Source organism: Onychostoma macrolepis, chromosome 11, assembly GCF_012432095.1.
Source record: "Onychostoma macrolepis isolate SWU-2019 chromosome 11, ASM1243209v1, whole genome shotgun sequence".
Lineage (NCBI taxonomy): Eukaryota > Metazoa > Chordata > Actinopteri > Cypriniformes > Cyprinidae > Onychostoma > Onychostoma macrolepis.
In genome coordinates, this window is record NC_081165.1 from 26,772,319 (window position 1) to 26,796,474 (window position 24,156).

At 34.0% G+C, this 24,156-nt stretch overlaps 1 protein-coding gene across 3 annotated transcripts in view; it reads right to left on the bottom strand.

Moving 5' to 3' along the window:
* Positions 1–24,156, bottom strand: part of eml6 (EMAP like 6) — a 64,062-nt gene that overhangs the window by 28,765 nt on the left and 11,141 nt on the right. For all 3 annotated transcript variants that reach the window (XM_058792143.1, XM_058792144.1, XM_058792146.1), the window contains 12 exons: positions 13,085–13,244; positions 11,876–11,974; positions 10,037–10,105; positions 9,477–9,662; positions 9,122–9,257; positions 5,216–5,417; positions 3,898–4,035; positions 3,562–3,818; positions 2,221–2,430; positions 1,976–2,143; positions 787–893; positions 463–563 (listed from right to left, as the gene is read on the bottom strand). In XM_058792143.1, the coding sequence (XP_058648126.1) occupies positions 463–563; positions 787–893; positions 1,976–2,143; positions 2,221–2,430; positions 3,562–3,818; positions 3,898–4,035; positions 5,216–5,417; positions 9,122–9,257; positions 9,477–9,662; positions 10,037–10,105; positions 11,876–11,974; positions 13,085–13,244 (1,833 nt within the window). The remainder of the gene's footprint in view (positions 1–462; positions 564–786; positions 894–1,975; positions 2,144–2,220; positions 2,431–3,561; positions 3,819–3,897; positions 4,036–5,215; positions 5,418–9,121; positions 9,258–9,476; positions 9,663–10,036; positions 10,106–11,875; positions 11,975–13,084; positions 13,245–24,156) is intronic.

Genomic DNA, 24,156 nt, shown 5'->3' on the forward strand with positions numbered 1-24,156 from the left:
TTTATACTTTTTCTTTTAAATGAGCCTTTTATTAGGCTCCTGTTTAGGTTCAGTAAATCTCACTTTAATGGCAAAATATATAATTACACATTATAGTTTAAAAATTCTAATTTATATTATAAAATATATAAATATAAATTATACATATAACATGAATATATCTTATAATTGTATATATGTATACTTTATAATTAATGGATTCATTCTGTATATATAAAATCATATAATATCATATAAATATTATACATTTTATATATTTATATATTTTCATATACATTTAGAAAAAGTACATATATAATAATATAATAAATTTTATAAGTATAATTTATAATTATATATTAAAATAAAAATATTAAAAATATTTTTTACATACAGTACAATTTATAACCCAAGAGAGGGTAAAAGATTTGTACACACACTTAGTTCATACCAAACACATAATAACGTTTGCAATGAATTTACCCGTGGACGAACTGCAGGCGCAGCCCCTCATCTGGCGCTTTCTGCCTCTTCAGAGATCCAGCCAGTTTCTTCTTGAGCTGAGGAAGATCTTCTTTATACACCTGAGGGGTGTTTGGGAGAAGAGTTACAGGGAGAAATCCACTCGCGACACATTCAGAGATTCAGAAAAAGCATAAAGGGCAACAGAAGCCGGCCAATCAGCTGTGAAAATAACGAGAGGAACAGGAAGAAAGCAGCCGAGCATGACTGTTACATAAAACACTCAACATAAGACCCTCTCAGTTTGGGAACATGGGTTTTGTTGGGGTTTAAAGTGTCTCTTGCCTGACGCTCGTAGTTCATCTGGGCTTCCTGTTCGATGTCTGAGTCCAGCTCGGGAACGTCGGAAAAGTCGGAGTCAGAATCGCCGCTGTTAGAGTCAGCGTAGCTCTCTGTGAACCAGAAAACACTGTCAGAATATCGCTTTCTCTGTGTGATATGATTCATTTCAATGTAAAAAAATAAATAAAACGTACAATTAAAAACACTATACTCATTTTTATTGAGAGGTTCCCCAAATTTTTTTTAGACGTAAAATATTTACTTACAGTACCTGAGATTTTAAGTTAATATTTAAATAATTTAATTCACATGTTCATGACTGGTTAATGTTGGTCACATGACTTCCACGTCGTAAACAGATAAAATATCTAATATTTTTTAATAAGTGTTTTATTTTTTATCTCAAAATTATTTATACATAAGGCTGCATGTACCAGTATGCATAGAGCTTTTATTATTATAATTTTATATTATTCATACTAAATATTTATTACATTGTATTATTATATTAATTGCATTTAAATATATTATGTATTATTTTTTTTATCTCAAAATTATTTATGCATAAGCCTGCATGTATCAGCATGTATATAGCTTTTATTATTATTATTTTATATTATTTATACTAAGTATTTATTACATTATATTATTATATTAATTACATTTAAATATATTATTATAATATTATGTATTATTTTATATTACTATTTATTATTATTAATTGTTTAACAATCATAACAATAACATTATAAACATTATTGTTATAAATTACAATTATCCTGTGAAATAAAACAATTATATTTTAGGCCTAATAATAATAATTAGTTACAAAGCTAATATTTTTGTTTTAAATTCTTAATTTTCAAATCTTAAGATTTTGTTTTTGTGTGACTGTGAATAGATGATTTTTTAACAAAAAAAAAAGCATAAAATATTTACATAAATACTGACCTTTAAAATGTAGATGAATCATAAAGTGTCATAAATGTTCAAGACTTTACCATTAACTATTAATGAATTCTCAACACGGTTTTTGATAACTTTTCCAGGTCTGAAAATCACAATTTTACAATTCCCTGACCTTTCCATATGCTTCATGATTGCGAAAACATAATATTTTGAATAATGCATAAATGCCAACTGTTTCCGAACAGGTTCTCATGTCCCATAATAATCCCATAATTCTACTCACCTTGCAACAGCGGCTCCAGAACTCCATTCATGACTCCCTCCGGCAGAAACCTCCACTGGAAGACGGAGTGATCGGCTCCGCCTGTGCTCAGAACCCACTGCAGGTCATGTGACCAGCGCACATTGGTCACATGGGCAGAGTGGCCGATGTATTTCTTGAATTTGGCAGCTGAAAGAATGGCATTTGTTAGTGCACACTGGTTTATTCAGCACGGATCACACAGATATCTGGAACACCGAGCTGACCTTTTTTAAGACAAGGGAATCGGAAGAGTTTGACGAGGCCGAAGTCGTCACCCGTCACCAGCACTGCACTGCTGTAGTTTGCATCCACAGAATTGATGTCGTTCACGTTGGAATATTTAGGCCAGATTCCGTTGACCTCTGGTCCGAGAACACAGGTCCACGTCATCCAATGGATTCCTTTGGCTTCCTCCTTCGGCAGGAATTTACCAGCTATAGACAGAACAACAGTTAGGAAAATTATAAGCATGATATGACTCATAAAATACCTTATTACCTTCTTAGTATGTAATTCAGGGTTTCATGACCTTTGCAGCGCTGTTGATTGCTGGACAAAGATTTTTAAAAATCACATAGAATATCTTTGTTGTGTGAATTCCTGGAATTAATAAATAGACTTTTTGTCCAAAACAAGTCAAAAATGTTTTAAAACTTGAATTTGAACTCAAGTCGTATTGCTAATTTGCTTGCAAGAGAAATTTCCTCTACAGAACCACTCACAAAGAGTGACTTCAAGCTCTGAAATACTTAAAACTTTAAAAATGTCTATTGACATTTGAAATTTAAATGAATCCTAGAGTGTTTTTAATTTTCACGGCTTTGCATTAATTATTCATTCATTTTCAAGACCTTTTTTTGACCAGCAACCACCTCTGTGAAGGTTTTTAATTACTTTTTCAGGTCTGGAAAATTTTAAAAATAATTTGTCATGACTGTGAAAACCCTGTTAATTTAAGAAAATGCAAACATATTAGCATAAATATTAAATACATTAATATTTAAAACTTTAACAGTGAAATAAAAAAATTTAAATTTCATGACTTTCACATGAATTATCAATGAATCTTCCCAGATTTTTTTCACAAGCTCCGCTTTTGATGGAAATCACAATTTTAAAATCACTTTTCATGACTGTAAAAACCCTAATAATTTAAAAAAAAAAAAAAAAGCATAAATTGCTTCCAAACAGGTTTTCATGTCCATAAGTAACTGGAATTTAACATTTTAGCATCCAACTTCACTAAAATAGGTTTATGACTTTTCCGGCTCTGAAACTTTTTTCATGACTGTGAAAACCCTAGTAATTTATACAATGCATATTTGAATAAATATTTAAAACTTTAACAATGTATACCGACTTCATGACAAAATGCATAAATATCGACTGTTTCCAAACAGGTTTTCCTGTCCCATAATTCACTGGAATTTTGTATTTTATCATCCAACTTCACTAAAAATTGCACAATTTTTGAAAGAAAATACAGCTTGAAATGTATACATATCGTAAAGTGTCAATAATTTTCACGACTTTCCCATGAATTATAAATGAATAATTATTCTTACTTGGCATCCTGTAGAAGAATCGTTCTCCAGCTCCATCGTTGGTCTGCAGGAAGCGGCTGTCCACGGACCAGTCCAGGTGTGTTATGAAGCAGGTGGACTTGTTGCACTCTCCCACTTTCTTATAGCGTTGGGCCACAGCGTAGATGTCCACAAACCCGTCGTTGGAGCCCACGGCCAAATAAGAGCCATCGGGTGAGAACTTGAGCTCGTGAATGACTTCCTTCCTGTCCTTGATGTGGACCACCTCCGTCATGTCCCTTCGAAAACCAGACAAGCTCTCAGTTTGTGAATAATGAAGCTGAAATAATGAAGTGTAGGGGACCCAAATTCAATTACCTGACACGAAGAACAGTGAAGGAGCCGTCCTTCATGCCGAGAGCCAACTGGGAACCATCGTTGTTGAAGGAAACGCTGCGAACCGCCTCTTCCATGTTACAGCGAGCGATCAACGTGTGTTCAGACAAACTCCACAGTCTAAACAAGCATGTTTGAGGAAAATTCAAATGTGTCCATATTTATGGCTGTATTGTATGTTTAAGCTAGGACTGGGCAATATGGCTAAAAATATTACAACAATATTTTTCCCATTTTATAATATTAATTTACTATTAATGGGGAAGGAAATGCAGTCCACATGTTTGTTAGACCTTGAGAATGAACTTTAATCTAGGCCCAATAAATTCATTTTATTTTTCCCTAAATTCATGTATTAATTTTTTTCTATATTTATAGATTATAATTTAATGCATCAATAAAATTTTAACAATTAAATGTTTTTCCAAATGTAATAAAATGAAAATATAACAAATAATTTTGAGCAACACAATTTTGTTTAGTGAAGTAAAATGCAAATATGGATGAAAAAATGTCTTGGTTGTATGATATTCCTTAAAAATAAAATTATTATTATTATACTTTGAGAAGTAATTCTTCAAGTTAAACCAGGCTTTTATTTTGATGATTTGTTGTGAAGATTTAGTTTTAGTTTCAGTTCCAGGGTGTATTTGACAGTAGTTTTTCTCAAATTAAATGGTAATCAACTAAAAAATATACTTAACTGATTTACTAATAAACTAATTTACAACAAAATATTGCATTTTTATTATTTTGTCAAATAAGATGCTGAACAACAGTTTGTATAAATTAAAACATGGATGAAAAAACATATTGGTTGCATGATATTCTTTAAAAATAAAAATATTATGATTATTACATTAAGAACTGCATTTTAGTATAGAACAGTACTATATTTTTGTCATAATTTCTTCAAGTTAAACCAGACTTTTATTTTGACGGTTTGTCGAGAAGCTTTTTCAGTTTCAGTTTGAATTTGATGGTATTTTTTCTCAAATGAAACTGTGTAAAGCTGTTGTAGTGACTCTCAGAGCATCTCTGGAGATGAAGTTCATGTGTTTCAGCCACTGAAAACACTGCGAGCATCATGTGTGTTTGAGTTTGAAATGTCCAGAGCTCATCATCATTATGGACATACATTTTTATCGCAATTTCGATACAATAACATTTATCGCCCAGCCCTAGTTTAAACATTCTGAAAAACCAAAAGCATCATGTCATTTCCACCTGTCTTGCTGTATTGTATACTGTGTGAACTGATGTGGCATGAACTAAAATCCAATAGCAGGAGTGGACTGACCGTACGGATCGATCGTCGCTGCCTGTGACGGCCAGCGGTTGTTTGGGATGCAGGTCGAGGGCCCAGAGCTCCCCCTCTGAATGACCCTGCATGATCAGCAGCGGTTTATCTCGGTCTCTCACCATCACCTCGAAGATCTCGCTGTCTTGAGTTCCTGCCAGGATCCTGTCAGCCCTCCAACACACGCTGCGGATAGACAGGCCTGGAGAGAAAGAGTCATTCAGGTTCATCAAATTAAAGTCCACAACAAGATCCAAGCATCCCTGGTTACCAGCAAATACTGGTATTTTTAGCTAATTATATGACATCTGCTTTAACTAAGGTCCATGGGAAATGCTGGTGTCCAGGCATTTAAAACCGGTTAAGATGACCATAAACGTGTCCCTCAGTTTGTAAAAACAAGCAGAAGTTGTTGGAAACAAAACAACTTGACTTTTTTTAATCTGGATCTGGTGGGCTGCATTTTAAAGTTTTCAAATTTAATATATATATATTTTAAATTGATTATTCAAAATTCTATGAATAACTTTAAATTAACATTTGTTTTCTAATTTTTGATGTGTCTTAACTGAAGCATTTTCTGCATCAAACCAATTATTACATTGCAAAGCAGTGCTGCTATCATTTTCTAAAACGAAAACCATAGAAACTGAAAACTAAAGAAATAACTGGAAATAGATAAAACAGAAATATGAAAAACATAAATAAATAAAGCCATGCCTATTAAAAATGTTCATTGAAATTAAGCTGAAATAAAATAATTTAAACATTAAAGCTGCAGTCTGTAACTTTTTTGGGTTACAAATGATCCGAAATCAATATTTGAGCAAGTACATAACTTTAGCCCGATTCACAACGGTTAGCTTATAATAATGTTTTCTAATTTGAGTGGTCCGGGTAGGTTTTCGCGGGAAATACGAGCATGCTGCTGCGTCATTACGTCATGTCTGTAAACATAAAGAAGTTGTCCCGGCTAGTAGGTTATCGCATGTGAGGATCCTGCAGGTGACGGGTCGTTTATAGCCTTTTCTCACAGCAGCTAGAATAATTAAATGTATCATTTTGATGGCGGATTGTGATCCAGAAAGGATTATGTGTTTATATAAAACACGTGTGAATGAAATGAAATTAAATTATATTCCAGTTTTAAATGTGCTTCTGATTACAGATAGCCTGGGATTACACAAGATTTGTATTTTAAAGAAAACCAGTTCGAAGGGAGCATAATTTGCTTTTTGGGTTGAAAGAATTTCATAACATGAAATTCGAATGGTATGACAATTAGAGATTAGACTGTACAGAAATTGAAATCTACATACTAATACAGACTATACTCATTGTCACGCAATGCTGATGTAACATTAATAATTTGAGAATAAAGTATAACAATAATAATAATTTGCACGGTTAGATGTGATATGAGCTAACTGATCGTTAGATTTAATTACAATTGGTAGCGCTATTTATTGTAATTCTTTTGTCCTCAGTTGGTCAGAACAAACGTGGCAGACTTGTTACTTAAAAGAGGCAAAACTTACGGACTGCAGCTTTAAATATAAATATATAAAGAATTAAATATATACGTATAAATATTAGATAGATATGAAATTAAATATATAAATATAAATAGTAGATGAAAAAATAAACAATTAAATTAGAACTGAAATACTGTAAAGTACAAAAACTTCTAAAACTGAAATGGATATAAATTGAAGATAAATATACAAAATATTCAAAATATATTCATATTGATGTATACTATATACATTAAAAAGACAAAAGCACATAAACTTAAACTAAAATTAAAAATAAAGCTTATTCAAGATACTAATAAAACCAATAAAAGTATATAAATAATACTGTTACTTAGCAGAAAACAAATTAAAATCGATGTTACAAGGGACATAAAAAAAAATCCACATACAGGAATTAAACCAGTAACTCCAAACCAAAAGTTATTTTACTTAGAAAAAAAGCATCATGTCTAAAAGACAACGTTAAGAGCTCAAAAAACACACATTATTGTATTGAACAATTAATATAATCACAACAAATAGCTGTGTAAAAAGCTTCACACTCATCAGGTGTCATAAGCAGGACAGAATGTAACTGGCTTATTAACTAATTGTAAAGCCCCAAAAATGAACCTTTAAAGCAGAAAAAGTCGAAAACGTCTTATATGGGAGTCTAAATTGGACAGACCAGCAAAATGTCAAATAAACAAACCCAGTGTGATTCGTTACGTTTGATGGACTTCTCTGATCCAAATAAGTCAATAGTCTTCATCCAGTAAGAGTACAGAGCTATAAAAGAGCAGCTCGGATCATCTGATGAGAAATGTTTGAGTTCATATTGAGATCTCTGACACTTGATTACAGTCTTTGGCAAATCTGGGCAGTTCGAGACACTGTTGAGGGGGAAACGTGAGATTACTGGGGTGATTTTCTCAGGAGAGATGCCTGACTTCAGCAGAAGACTCTCAGCATGAACAATTGAGATATTATCTGGTTTTTCTTTCCAGCAGGAAGCATCGGCGAGGTTTGTTAAATCTGCTGAGATTTCTGTTTCAGTCTGACCAGATCTGATCCGATCGTTTGTTATTCCAGCCAATTATCTGACAGTCTTCTGCTGTGAAAGCGCTGACAGCTTCATTGCTACAAGACTAACATCTGCTGAAAACACTGTCACTCGTGTGATATAAGCGCAGGCCGTGTTGCCATGGTGACACAATCCCTTATATACTGAGTTCGCTGTTCCACCATATAGAGTCAAACGGATGATCTCTTCCTGTCTGTTTTATTGATCTGGTATTGTGTTTGAAACAGATGTAATGCAATTTCCTTTTGAAAATGGTACAATAATGGTACAAGCTTTTGCGGTTCATTACATAGAGCACTATTATTCTTTTTATACAGTATATACACTATTATTATTATTTACACAAACAAAATAGCTGAATCCAGTCACAAAAATGGAATTTACTGTTTAACACGGAATGTCTTGGAATTTGGCAAAATTTAAATCAATAAATTGAAATCTTCAGATACATACAAGAACTCAGAGGTCTTCACTACAACCCGCCAAAAGAAAAGTTTGGTTCAACATATAATTTGGTTTAACTAATAGCAATAATAGAGTTTATTAAACACAATTTTCAGTTTAACTCGTAAACCTCTGTTAGGGTTCAAAATTTTCTCTGTTAGTTCACATTTCATTTCATTACATTTTAAAAGATTAAATTATTATCAAAGTAAGCAAGTTTTTATTGATGTAATTCATTTGATTCTCAGCTATTTTTATCATAAATTTGTATTAAGTCATAAAACACAGAATCCAGAACAATTAAAACAGACAACACAGAATTTCAGAAAAAATGAAACACATGTCCCTATTATTGTTAAAAAATTAACGAATGACTAAATTGTTAAAGTTCATGAATTCAAAAGATTCGACATCCTTTTTGATTAATAAAATTTATTGAAACCATTAATAGCGGAATCCAGGAAAATTAAAAAATGAAATATCACTGTTAAAGTGCAATGAATGATTAAATTGTTAAAGTTTTATGAATTCAATTGATTAAATATCCTTTTTGATTATTAAAATTGAAACATGTTTTTATAACTGTTCTGCCTTAACGGTTTGATGCTTTGTACCGTTTAATAAAAAATAAAAAATAAATCTGAAAAAAAAAAAAGATTCATGCTATGCACTCCGAAGTCCCTGCAATTCACGCAATTCACACTCGGTCAGATTAGAAATAGTTATTTGACGTGTAAATGTGAATGATCATGTGTTAATGAAGTAAAAGTTGTGCTGTGAATGAGCATGTCACACAGTACATTAAACTATTTCAAAACAGCAAGAAAAATCCTGTTCCCTTTAGAGCCCGCTGTAATGTTTTACCTTTATAACCCTGTTCTGCCTCCCTGAGGTCAATCTTGGTGATGGGTTTGAAATCCACATCCCACAGCCTCACACATCCATCCCGCCCACCGGTGGCAAAGCCTTCTTCACATGAATGCATGCTGAAGATCCCTGCCTGCAGAACAACAAGAGTTTACAAACACATGTGCAACAGGTCACACGTCACTAAATGATATATTCACTAAAGTCACAGATGCATGACACAAATGGCCAATGCATTGAATATCTGATCATAAATGGCATGCATTGCATTGTAACTTCAGTGAATGTCCTTTAATGGAGATGTGTATGTGGTGGGAGTGATGGTGTAGGAAGTGTGATGAGCTTCACTCACTCCGTGCGCCGCCTGTATCGTTCTCGTCAGGTTGAGTCCCTTCCACACGTAAATGTCTCCATTAAGAGCTCCAGAATACGTCACTTCATCTTTCGCCGTTGCCAGGCAGAGGATGGTTTGCAGGTCCCCCGTCTTTCCAAAAATCCCTCGTTTTGGCGTCAGTGCATTTCCACATAATGCCCAAAACTATGAGACAAAAGAGAAAATCAACTCATAATTTAATTAATTTTTGCTCATGCAAATCAGATTTAAATTTTAAAATATTGTGCATGCATAACTTTATTTTTAGAGCTTGACATCTGCGCATTCACTTTTACTAAATAGAAAGTCATACAGGTTGACTGAATCAGACAGAATTAGATTTTTGGCTTTAAATCATATTCTTCTGTTCAGTATGTTAATGCGTTTTTTGAAGTCAATGAAAAAGCATTGCATTTGCAGTAAAGAAGAAAACAAGAAAGGAAAGGAGGAATAAATTACGGCATGTATTCCGCTGATGCCTCATTTATTTGTTTCCGAGAGCGGGTTCGAATGAACTTTGTCTCAGGGGTTTGACTCACTTTAATGTGCTTGACTCCGCAGCTCACCAGTCTGTGCAGCAGAAACGGATCCCAGGAAATATCAAAGATCTGAAACGCAGCACAAACAGGTGGAATAAACATGTCAACTCTTCTTAACATCTTCCATAACTGAATGGAAGCTGAATTAAGTCTCTAAAATTATACACAATGCAAAAGATAATGGAAATTATAATGCAAATACCTGCATCACATTTGCTGAATAAAATCCAATACTTGTTTCTTACTAATTTTGAGGCGCTGATTCCAAAAATAGTGGCCGTTTTGCTCTGACACGACACACCTTCTCATAAAATATGATGCATTTCATAGCATTTTTGCTTTCAACAACCATTTGTAAGGTGAAGAATTCTCGTATTATCTCTTAATCAGCAGAAAAACACCACAAAGCTATGATTCTTTTCTGAATCTGAGCCACGTCACATTGATTTGCTCAATTCTCAGCCAATTTTCACGATTGATTCTGAAGACATTTTATGCATGATCCTGATTTTCACTTTTTCCACTGCTTTGCAGACTAAGTTAAATGAAAAAGACATTGAAAAGACATTTTACTGCTTGATTTTGTTATTGTTATTTTGATAAATGCATTAAAGCAGATACATACATATATAATTTTTAAAAATGAGGAAAACACTGCTTGCTGGAAAGTTTTTATTGTTATTTTTTAACGTAGCATCAACAAATTAGGTAAATCATCAGTGTTATATTTAGTATAATTAGGATACTAGTATTTTTTTATTAATATTTTGAATAAGAATTAGTATTTTGAATTAAAATATTTTTATATTTTCCACTTTCATTTGAATTTTAGTTCAAGTTTGTAGTGACTTTGTAGCGTGCTTTGTCATTTTCATAAGGTTTTTTCATGTCTCTATATGGTTTTTATTGATTTTATTTAGGTTTTAGTTATATTATTACATCACTAGCTAAAATAAAATGAGTTTTTCTTCTGCTATTTTTTGCAAATTATTTTTTTCAAGATCCAGAGCTGTGTAATTATAGTCATGCTTGCTAATTATAAAAAGAACAATGCATTAATTATCTTAATCAACATAATTTTTCTTCTTTACATAATTCTTAATTTTAAACTATCCATTTATCTTGCAAACAATGCGATTTATTCATTATTTGCATGCATTATCTGCAAATAAACACATCATAAATCCTTCTTGTTGCTCAAACAGTAGATCATGCCGCTAGCAGCGGGTTCGATTTCCAGGGAATGCATGAAGTGATCAATCATATACCTTGAATGCAACGTACGTCGCTTCGGATAAAAGCTTCTGCAAAATGCATGAATATAAAATGCAAAAGATATAAATTCTAAATTGCTTTATATTCCATCGGCAGTCCCAGCAGTGAAGCTGTTGAGCTGGAACAGCAGGGAGAAAGACAGGAAGAGCCGCAGGGTTTTAATGGCACCTTAGGGAGTCTTTTGGTGTCTGTGGCTCTTCACTAAGCTGCTCTGTCATCTCTACTGAGCCTTCAGACTCCCTCTGTGTGTGTGTGTGTGTGTGTGTGTGTGTGTGTGAAACACTCTGTCTGTCAGTTCGTGCATTGAAATGCTCCTCTGTACTGTAGCACAACACAATGACTTATTCATAACGCTTTTAACGGTTATTCATTCACATCACTGAGGTGTAGCATCTGTTGCCATGGAAACAGTCCTACCATGTGTGGACCGGACAGGCACGTTCTGTGTTTTTCACTTCATGCACTGGAGTCACAATCTTTCTGGCCTTATGAATGAAATGCTGGACTGTGCGGTTCTGGAGTAATTAACTGTCGGTAATGAGGAACAGTGAGTTCTGTTCTTACCCTATCAGAATGTCCTGTGGCGGTGGCTAGGACACGCCCCTTTTTCCAGTCCCACACGCACACCGTGTTTTTGGCATCAAGTCCCACAGACGCTAAACGCTGAATGTTCAAAAACACAAGACAGGAGAAAATAAGCCGTTCGATGAGAGCATTTGCAAACAGATGAAGGAAATCTGATTTTAATAACAATACTACTTATTATAGTGAACTAAAAATAAGACTAACACAAATTAAAACAGTTAAAAAATGTTTTGTTACTTGAAATGAAAAAAACATTAAGTAAAAAAAAAAAGCTAGCTGACAAAGCAGAATTTCTTATTTTAATTTAGTTTAACCTGAGGTATTAAAATAACCTAAAACTGAAAAAAAAATAATAATAATAACAACTGTATAAATATATATTAATAACTACTAAAAAATGATAGAAACACAAGAAAATTGCTAAAACTTTAATTAAAATTAAAATAAACACTGATTCAAAACATTAATACAAAAAAATATAATAGTATCTCAATGACACAAAATAACTACTTACTAAATATTAGTGGTGTAACAATATATTGTATCAAAATATTAATCGCAAAATGCAGCAATCTGTACATTTATTCATTTGGCAGATGCTTTTATCCAAAGTGACTATGTGTCATGGATAGTTCACCCAAAAATGAAAGTTTAGACAGATTTCGTTTAGGTGTTTGTTCACATAAAAACATTGATTGACAAATATAAAGAGTGCATCAAATATGGTAAAAAAGAAAATTGCACATTTGAGCTTCCATGCTAATTATTATAAATAAATTTTAAATATATATATATATATATATATATATATATATATATATTATTTGATGAAAATAATTTTTTTTAAATGTATGTAGTCAGGGACAGAGAGCAAGCATGTTTCTAACATAATATTTTTAACTAAGCAGAATCATGAATATTTATATTGTGTATCTTATTTTGTTCACCGTTTATCATGTGACTTAGACGTAATAATAAAAAAATGACCATTTTAACTATAGTTTTTTTAAAGCATAGTGAGAGCTTTGTATCATGAGATCAGTATTGTGTGTCAAACCATGTATTGTTACACCCCTAAATATTACAAACATATGTTCATATTAATACGTTTATTGCTTATGTATTTGAGAATGCAGCCAATCAGAATGATATATTCCAGAGGGCTGTGCAGTAAATCATGTGAATCACCTGGCCGTCGGCGTCGAAGGCCAGACAGGCCACACCATGCGTGTGAACGTCTCTGAGGATGGACACGGTGGTCAGTGCGTACGAGTCCCACACGCAGATATACGGATCCTTCCCCACCTGACCTGTGGCCACCTGGATCTTATCCGGATGCAGCGCTAGACTGAGAACAGAAGAGACACGCGCCGTGAGTCACAATGAAAGAACAGAAAGACAGACAGAAAAGAGAAGAAAAGCAAAGAAAATAAAAAAGATAACTGAAATATTGAAAGACACACTGTAAAACCTGATAAGTTAAGAATACTCAAAATGTTTGAGGAAACAAACTAAAAAAATTTTTAAAGTTAGTAGAGCTTAAAATTTTTTATGACAAGTGGGGCGGGGCTGAGAGCAATGGGAGCCAAGCCAAGCCTCATTTCCATGATCCCACCCCACTCATCACAATGATAATTATATATAACTTGCTTCCATAAACAACACATTCATTCAGATCTTTATAGTTAAGTGCTAGTTAGCAACAGCACACCGGCACATGCTAATGTAGTTATCTAAAGACTCACAACACTTGCATGTAAATAGTCAAACAACATGCAGTATATATAGTCTTTAAGTTCTGCTGTCCATCCTCAACCTAACCACAGGCTCTACTCTTCACCACAACGGTAACACTACAAAACCAACATAACAGAAGCCTATGTAAATCCTAACATAACACAACATTTAAGTACTAACTCATGTCTCTCTGTTAATCTTGTGCAAAAACTCACAAAATAACACTTAATTCCTACATTTATTTTCCTTGTTGTCTGATGCAAAGCATGCTAGGAACTAGAAAACACAATAATTTTAAGTTCACCGTACTACAACGACATTTTGAGTTTACAGAACTTATTTCAATTAAGTCCAATGAACTTTCATTATTATTTGAGTGAATTTAACTCATTTAATTCATTTCACTGTTTGGTTTTACAGTGCATTAAAGAGCTTCATTTGAGTTACTTGTTAGCAAATTAAAATATCGTATATAAAAAACATTCTATGTTAATATATCATAAATATATAAAAAGATTTCAGTCTGGCTTCCGTCCACTACATAATACTGACACTGCCCTTGTAAAGGTATTTTATTACTTTCTTGCAACACTGGCTCACTAACTTCTGCTACTTGACCTCAGCTCTGCTTTCGATACCATCTCTAATGATTTGCTTATTTTTCATCTCTCGGCTGTGGATATGTCTGGTACTGCTCTTTCCTGGATCTCTTCATACCTCCTTGATAGACAGTTCTACATCTCTGTTCAGGATTTCAGATCTCCCACTGCCCCCCTGAAACAAGGCGTCCCCCAGGGTTCCGTTCTTGGGCCTTTGCTGTTTACTAATTATATTTTACCATTGGGTCACATTCTACAGCGTCATGGCTTTAGCAATCATTTTTATGCTGATGACATTCAAATTTATACATCTTGCAGGCCTACTCTTTCCACCCAAATTGACCAAATTTGCATGCAGGAAATAAAAGTATGGCTCAACTCTATTTTTCTGAAACTTAATATGGATAAAACTGAGATCATCATTATTGGAACCCGTCACTCAAGGTTCCTGCTGTCTTTACCCGTGATATCACTGGTACTCTCATCACACCATCTAGTGTCGTCAAAAATCTTGGTGTTATGTTTGACTCCTCTCTTTCTTTTCAGTCTCATATTAACTCTCTCACTAAATCAGCATTCTTTCATTTACGACGAATTGTCCAGCTCCGTTCTTTCATTAGTGTCAAAGATGAAGAATCTCTTATCCATGCTCGTTTCATCATGTCTCGATTATTGTAATGCCCTTTTCATTGGCTTACCCATTACCTCCATTGCTAAATTTCAGTATTTTCAAAACTCAGCCACTCATATTCTCACCTGCCCTAATTAATTTTTATTTTTATATTTCCTATTTTTATTTTAAAGTTTGTTATTTATATATATATATATATATGTAATATCTAATATTTTATATATATATATATATATATATATATATATAATAAGAGGGATCATATACTGTAAAATGCATTTTATTGTTTATTTAGTACTGACTTGAAGAAGATATTTCACATAAAATATGTTTACATATAGTCCACAAGAGAAAATAATAGTTGAATTTATACAAATTACCCAGTTCAAAAGTGTACATACACTTGATTCTTAATACTGTGCTGTTACCTGAATGATCCACAGCTGTGTTTTTTTGTTTGTTTTCTCTGGACTATATGTAAACATCTTTTATGTGAAATATCTTATTCATCTCAGTACTACATAAACAATAACATGCATTTCATATGATCCCTCTTATTTTGGTAAAATAATTAACATTCTACAGATTCTGAAAGGGGGATGTAAACTTATGACCTCAATTGGATATAATTTATTTATTTATTTAAATTTACACACGGTCTTTGCCAAAATAAAATGACAATCAGAAGTCTGATAATGAGACTGGATGGATGAATCTCATTAAAACAGTTTGAATCCAAAGCTATACATGAACACAGAAAGTCTGATTATGCGACTAAACACTAAAATGAAGCCAAGTGTGGGAGAGACGCACGGCTGAGGAAAGCACGGCAGGATCAGCACATATGAGACGACTGACTTTCCGACAGGAAGATGATGTCACAGACGAACCGACTCTCTCCACGGCAACAGCTCTGCCATGGTGACGGCCGGCGAGAGCCGAAGCTCCAGATGCAGCAGGTGCAAAACAAACTCAAAAACCAACCAGAATAATCACAAGCCAATGTTGAAAGATCGTAAACGCTAATTTAGTTCCTGTGTTGAGAGATTAGTTTGGGACGGGCCTACTGTACAACATACTGTCAATGGACAATAGCAGAGACATAATATGCATGCTATTTCCAAATTATATATAGTAAATACTATTATAGTATTTATTCATATTTTGAATTGTTTTATTTTAATATTTTCAGTTTTCATTTAAATTTTAGATTTATGTAATTTAATGTCATTTATTTTGTGCTTGTCATTTTTGAAACATTTTTTTAAAAATTCTATATAAAATGAATTCTATAAAATAAATTTATCTATATAAAATTCTTTTTAATTTTGTTTTAGTTAGGCTATTTTAGCTATTTTAGTTTCAACTTAAACTTAATTTTATTTAGTTGCCAAGGCAGCATTTCTAACTTTTTTATTAATTTAGTATGTTTTTCATTTAATATTTATATTTCATTTTATTTCAGCTTAAAGTGCTCCCTATTATGGATTTTTGAAAATGACCTTTCATGCAATGTGTAACACAGCTCTAAGCGAATGAAAACATCCTGCAAAGTTTTAAATCTGAAAGTGAAAGTTATTGTCTCTCAAAAGAAAGAGTCGACTCTGAATCATTGAAACGAGTCGTTTTTAAAACGAATCTTAAGATGTTTCATGTTGACGTCAACATGAAACATTAGCATATTGCCCGTCTTTTCGCGTTGGTCTGAATGAAAATGCAAATTCATTCTTTGCCACTCGGTGCCACTTTTAGAGTGGTAAAAATAGCTGTTTTGCCAGTAACGCTGTACACAAAGCACCGCGCTCGCAAACGCTGCTTTATCTGTCATTACAGGCATGATGAAATGGAAATGAGACCAATGAGAGGGGCAAAGGAGGGGTTTGGAAAAATGAATCGTTGAGCAAATGGTTTGGGAGTCGTTGAGCAAATAAGGTAAAAGTAAAATGCAATTCAAGACAATGAAAGTGTTTTTTGACCTTGAATGCATGTCAACCCAAGTATCCCTGTCTGCAGCCTGCAGATCGGGCGGGCTGCACGTGTTGCCCCGCCCCATACCTACTCTGATTGGTTCGATCGTCTTTCATAGGCATACATGATAGGAAATGTGTGCATAGTTGGTGTAGGATGGAGTATGTTGTTTAAAAAGCTAAAAACGCTGTGCAGTTTTACAAAGTCTTTATTATAATGCACAGAAGAAACCATTAGTCTGTAACTCGCCATGTTCCTGAAATGACTGTTTTGCTAAATTAAGCTGGTCTTTAGGCTAACAGACGAACAACCCACTACATTTAATAAATGATTTGGGTTGATTATCCACAGTGGTTTTTCATTTCATTTTTGAAAATTTGATTATTTCATATCATCTGAGTATGAGCAAAGGAAATGAAAAGGATGTATCAGTATTGTTTTCATTTATTTAGCATGGCAAGACAATTATAGTTACATATAATTATCTGTCATGCAGTTGATAAATGACACCACAATAGGCTAATGTCTGCTGTGTGCCATTTTAATTTTTTTATGAAACTTAAATTTTCTTCACTACATTTTTCCTCCCCTCTATTTCAGGTAAACATGCTGCTCCTCGTTATTTTAAAGTGAAGAAATCGAAAACCTTTTATTTACCGGCCAGTGATGATTCTGAAAGAACATACCTGGAATCTGTTGCTATAGTAACGAATGCAAATTCATGCACATCGTGCTCTTATTTCAGTGCAGTTGTTAAGGTTGTGGTTATTACAGCAAACCATTGGGTATATTATACTACAATACACTACAGTTTACTGTAGTAAAAACTAAAGTATACTACAGTATTTATTACAGTTTATCAGTTCACTATAGTTAATACTACAGTACGCTATAGCATTCATTAAAAAGTGTTGTAAATACTACACTGTAAAAAGTGATAAGTTGATTTAACTTAAAAAAATTTAGGAAACCTGTTGCCTTAAAATCTTTAAGTAAATGATAATTTAAAAAATAAGTTAAGTGAATTGTTAAGTTCACTTAACTTAACTTTTTTTTTTTTTTTTTTAATTATTATGTACTTAATAATTTTAAGGCAAGGGGTTTCCTCAAAACTTTCACTTTTTACAGTGTATACAGTATAATACACTTCATTACAGTATGGTTAAAAACACTACAGTATTTACTAGGGATGTGCCCGAAGCCGAATACCTTATTCGGACAGGCACGGATAATGGCTTCAAAACGAATAACGGATTTATCCGAATAACAGAAAAAATATTCGGCAGACACAATCACATGTTTGCTGGAACAGCACTACATTAGTGAGGTCTGCGGTTGTTAAGACTTCCCACTTTATTAATGCCCTAACTACTTTATTAACTCTGTTACATTAAGTATTAAAACAAGTCCAGCGACGCTTATAATAACTAGATCTGGCAACATGGCGGAGCTGAGGCTGCACTTGCGCCAAGCTCCTTCGTTTGCTGCGAGTCAGCCACATGAATTTATTCAGCGACATGATTTAAAAATAAATAAATAAATAAATAAATAAATAAATGTTTTCAAATTTTATTTTTGAACATGAAACATTTACGGAGGTCTGGACCTCAGCTGGCTATAGGCCTGGATGTGTAAAGTGAATGAGTGTAAACTATAGCCTATATGAATGAAATGAGCGCAAATCGCGTTGGGAATGCGCATCTCTCAGAAATCAGAGCTTTGTTTGGAGTTATATTCATTCGACAAAAATACCCTAAAAACGGTCCTAACTTCAAACCTTTTCGAAGTCCAACTGTAAAAAACGCATTACATTTGCCCTTTTCGTGAATGGCATTACATTTAATTATACAAGACGAAGAAAAGCGATGTTCGATCAAGGCTTTTGGAGGGTCCAAATTATTTGTTGCGCTATGTTGATAAAAAATAAAATAAATAAATAAAATAAATGGAAAAAAAACTCGTTAATGATCATATACTCACGCATTTAGAACCTCAGTTTACATGATTTAAGTAACTTAAAGTTAAGCAAGCTTTATTGTCATTCTGCTATGAGTAGGCTACTGAACACTTTCTTTCCATTTCTATTTTTTTTTCTTCATTTCAACTTTTTTTCTACTAGTGCTCTTATTTAAGATTATGGATGCTTGTCTTTTGTCAAATTTGTACACAAAGTTTCACTGGAAAATAAGAAGAATAAAGCTATTTTTATTTTTTTATAAAGTTTTAAATAGAAGATATTTACAAAGTTATAATTTTAATAAAAAATACTTTCTTTAGTTATACAAGGCATATTTGTTAAATGAAAACTACGAATCGAACAGATTTGCATTTAAACTTGTATTTTCATGTAATTTGACGCACTTCTGGTTTAAGCCACGCCCACTTCCGGATCTATCCGAATACAGATACAAATAATTTTGAGATTGTCACAGATACAGATACAGATACAAATAATGGCTCCGCTGCACACCCCTAGTATTTACTATGAATTACCATAGTATTTATTTATTTTTTTCATGTTGGGTGGCGTAATGCATTAAAACGTGTTTTAAAAATACCAAACTCAGTAAACATTTTTAATAAACCATTTTACAGACGAGCAGGTTGTGGGAGGTTACAGGAGGAAAACGCTTAACGCTTAATTAAATGCGAAGCAATCAGAGTAGATATGGGGCGGAGCAACACATGCAGCCCCGCCCCGATCTGCAGACAGGGGCTTCTCTGTCAACCTGTTGTTGGGGACTCCCAAAACCAAACTATGAACCTTTCATTACCCAGAATAGGGGCACTTTAATAACATTAAACAATTTTTTATTTTAGTTTTAGCAATTTTAGAACCTCAGTTTACACTTATTTATTTCATAGTTGTCGAGGCAACATTTCTAATTGCATTTTTTTCCCATTTAGTTTTCATCTAATATTTATATTTTATTTCAGCTTTATTTCAATTACCGAGCATGACTTCTATATAGTTTCTATATGTTATTTTTTTTAAATGTAGTTTGTTTTTCATCTGATACTTATATTTTATTTCAGCCTAATTTCAATAGTTTAGGGCAGTTCATTGCTTTATTAAATGTAATGCATGATAATGGCACCATTCTAGCAGCGTCACAGTGATTTACTGTAAGAGAGCGGGTCCCATTAGAGCTCTGATATGAACACCCTCAACGCCTGCCATCAGGACCAGCAGGAGTTTCCTCTCAAACGCAGATCAAAGGCAGATTAAGCAGGGCTAAACGCCCTCAGCGTGTGTGTGTGCGTGTGTGTGCGCGTTTCAGAGAGCTTGCAGGACGATCAAAGTCTCTCCATGTCCACTGGCATGAAACCCAAGCCAGCAGCTGTGCCGTGTGCCAATGCGGTCATGAGCTGCAGATGTGTGTGTGTGTTAGCACATGTGCAAGTACCAACCCGCAGGAAGGAAAAATCACTAATGAGATCGCTTTAATTTCTTAATTGTTTCTCCTAGACAGAAATGACATTAATGAAGAGCAAATGTAGATTGTTGCTTAAATTCAGAATGAATGCTGACCTGTTTACTTTGTACACATTAAATGCATCAAAACCACCTTTTTACAATCCAATCAATTCTTTATACATAGAATTTTTTTTTTGAATATCCTGTTTTTACTTTGAAATGCATCACATTAGGGAAGTAAAATGGTTAGACATAATTCAGTGTTATTTTAGTATTATTTATATACTATTGTAGAATTTATTCATATTTTGAATTTTTTTTATCATATGTATCTAATTACATAATTGTTCAGTATTATTTATGTTACTATATTTTTAGATTATTTATATAAAAAATTATATTATTTATTCTGTTTATTATTAATTTATTCTAATTATACTATTTATAATATTTATTAATATTTCGAATTTGTTTATGTAATTTTATTGTTTAACTAATTTTCAGTTTTAGTTAACATTTCATTTAGTTGTAACACATACCTTCTGTTTCTAGTTTTAGCTAGCAATGAATACATTCTCAAACAGTGCTCATATTTGCTCAAGATACCAAATGCTGCAATCGTAGTCAGAGATCTCAATATGAACTCTTCTCATCAAATGATCTGTATGTATCATTTGATGCATCAAACTTAACTCATCCAACACCATCTAACAGACATAATAACCACAAAACACCTTGTATATTCTGATCACCTTAGCAACAGTATCAAACCACATTAGCAACCAAAAAGAAAATGCCATATAGCATCAAGGTCACAAGTTTTGCACAGGCAATAACTCAAAAGACAAAGTTGCTACTTAAATATATCATAACTGAGAGCTCCATCAAGCCTCCTGAGTGATGAAAGAGCAGGGAGAGTAAAACACGGCAAAAGGAGTGAAAGATGAAACAGTGACCCTGAAAACAGAGTGACTTTGACATCACTGATAGCGGCTCTGAAAGCAGCACAGCTGCAAGTCTTTCACTGATCGAATCAAGGCCTTTCACACAACAGATAAAAGAGCGTGTGTGTGTGAGTGTGTGTGTGTGTGTGTGTGTGTGTGTGTGTGCGTGCGCGCACTCATAAAAACATCAGATATTTGAGCAAAATCTAATACTGAACAGTTTGGCAGCAAGGTCTTGGCTTGAGTGGAGCTGAAAGAGTCAGAGAGATGAATCCCACAAAACACAAACATGATACAACACAAAAACTTTAGATTATATTTGAAACAAAAATTAAGCCTGTTTTGGGATGAATTTGAGGTGAAAATATCTACTTTTTGGGAAAAGTCATTATTTCTTGCAATCGTTTCACTGGAAAACATTGGCTTCGAAACAATAATTTTCACACAGAAACTGTCAATTTCACAATTACAAAGAAACGGCCAGGGTTATTAAAATCAACTAAAAGTAAAACAAACTAAAAATTTAACTATTTAAAAAAACAACATTTTAGTAACTTGAAATAGAATAAACATTAAATTAAGAAATAAATTAAAAAAACATATTTCAGCTAGTTCAAAACTACAATACAAAATAACAATGGAAACTGTAACACACTGAATTAAATGTGAAATTTTGAAGTAAAAAGACTAAAAGGTAAAACATACTACTACTACTACTACACATACATATATACACACTGCGTTCCAAATTATTATGCAAGTGATATATCAGTAGGATTTCGGTTCAATAATGAGTCAGATTTTTGTTTGTGTTGTTTTTCACATCTTTTTAGTTAACTGGTATCAATCTCAGACAGGTTTGTTCAATAGTTTGCCAGTTCTTCTTAGGTGAATGGAAACCCTACTCAAAGAGGTTGTTCCACATTAATAAGCAAGTCACAGTTCTCATGAAATATGGTGAGGAAGAAAGATCTTTCTGAAGATGAAAAGTATGAAACAATGCAATGTCTTGCAAAAGGCATCAAAACAAACAATATTTCGCGAAAAGCAAATTATTGAACTGTCAAAAGATTTGTGAGTGACTTGAAGATCTTGGTCAGATAAAGATTTATTAAGGAAAGTTTCTGTCAAACAAATGAACTGTATTGTAACACCAGCTGTAAAAAAGCCACTGCTGAGCAGCAAACCGGTGTTTGAAGCTACTGGAGTCTCGAGATCCTCTTCATGCAGACGGGCAGCTGTGTGTAAATCTGCGTTTCAGTCACTGCTAATTAAACCTCACAAAGAGAAACCTGCACGGTGGCTGTAGAAATACATGAAGACTTGTTTTTAAATAGTCTTATTCACTTACGAATGCTGCAGTACAATGGATGGTCCAGATAAATGGATTTCTGATAGTTGATGAATGGCCATCCTATTCCAATGAGACTACAGCAAGGAGGCGGTGCTCTAAGTCACTAACAAATCTTTTGACAGTTCAATAATTTGCTTTTCGCGAAATATTGTTTGTTTTGATGCCTTTTGCAAGACATTGCATTGTTTCATACTTTTCATCTTCAGAAAGATCTTTCTTCCTCACCATATTTCATGAGAACTGTGACTTGCTTATTAATGTGGAACAACCTCTTTAAGTAGGGTTTCCATTCACCTAAGAAGAACTGGCAAACTATTGAACAAACCTGTCTGAGATTGATACCAGTTAACTAAAAAGATGTGAAAAACAACAAACAAAAATCTGACTCTTTATTGTACCGAAATCCTACTGATATATCACTTGCATAATAATTTGGAACACAGTATCTCACAGAAGTGAGTAGACCCCTCACATTTTTGTAAATATTTTATTATATCTTTTCAACACTGAAGAAATGACACTTTGCTACAATGTAAAGTAGTGTGTGTACAGCTTGTATAACAGTGTAAATGTGCTGTCCCCTCAAAATAACTCAACACACAGCCATTAATGTCTAAACCGCTGGCCACATAAATGAGTACACCCCTAAGTGAAAATGTCCAAATTGGGCCCAATTAGCCATTTTCTCTCCCTGGTGTCATGTAACTGTTACAAGGTCTCAGGTGTGAATGGGGAGCAGGTGTGTTAAATTTGGTGTTATCGCTCTCACTCTCTCATACTGGTCACTGGAAGTTCAACATGGCACCTCATGGCAAAGAACTCTCTGAGGATCTGAAAAAAAGAATTGTTGCTCTACATAAAGATGGCGTAGGCTTTAAGAAGATTGGCAAGACCCTGAAACTGAGCTGCAGCACGGTGGCCAAGACCATACAGCGGTTTAACAGGACAGGTTCCACTCAGAACAGGCCTCGCCATGGTCGACCAAAGAAGTTGAGTGCATGTGCTCAGCGTCATATCCAGAGGTTGTGTTTGGGAAATAGATGTATGAGTGCTGCCAGCATTGCTGCAGAGGTTGAAGGGGTGGGGGGTCAGCCTGTCAGTGCTCAGACCATACGCTGCACACTGCATCAAATTGGTCTGCATCTCTGTTGTCCCAGAAGGAAGCCTCCTCTAAAGATGATGCACAAGAAAGCCCGCAAACAGTTTGCCGAAGACAAGCAGACTAAGGACATGGATTACTGTGGTCTGATGAGACCAAGATAAACTTATTTGGTTCAGATGGTGTCAAGCGAGTTTGTGGCAGCAACCAGGTGAGGAGTACAAAGACAAGTGTGTCTTGCCTACAGTCAAGCATGGTGGTGGGAGTGTCGTGGTATGGGGCTGCATGAGTGCTGCCGGCACTGGGGAGCTACAGTTCATTGAGGGAACCATGAATGCCAACATGTACTGTGACATACTGAAGCAGAGCATGATCCCCTCCCTTCTATTCCAACATGATAACGACCCCAAACACACCTCCAAGACGACCACTGCCTTGCTAAAGAAGCTGAGGGTAAAGGTGATGGACTGGCCAAGCATGTCTCCAGACCTAAACCCTATTGAGCATCTG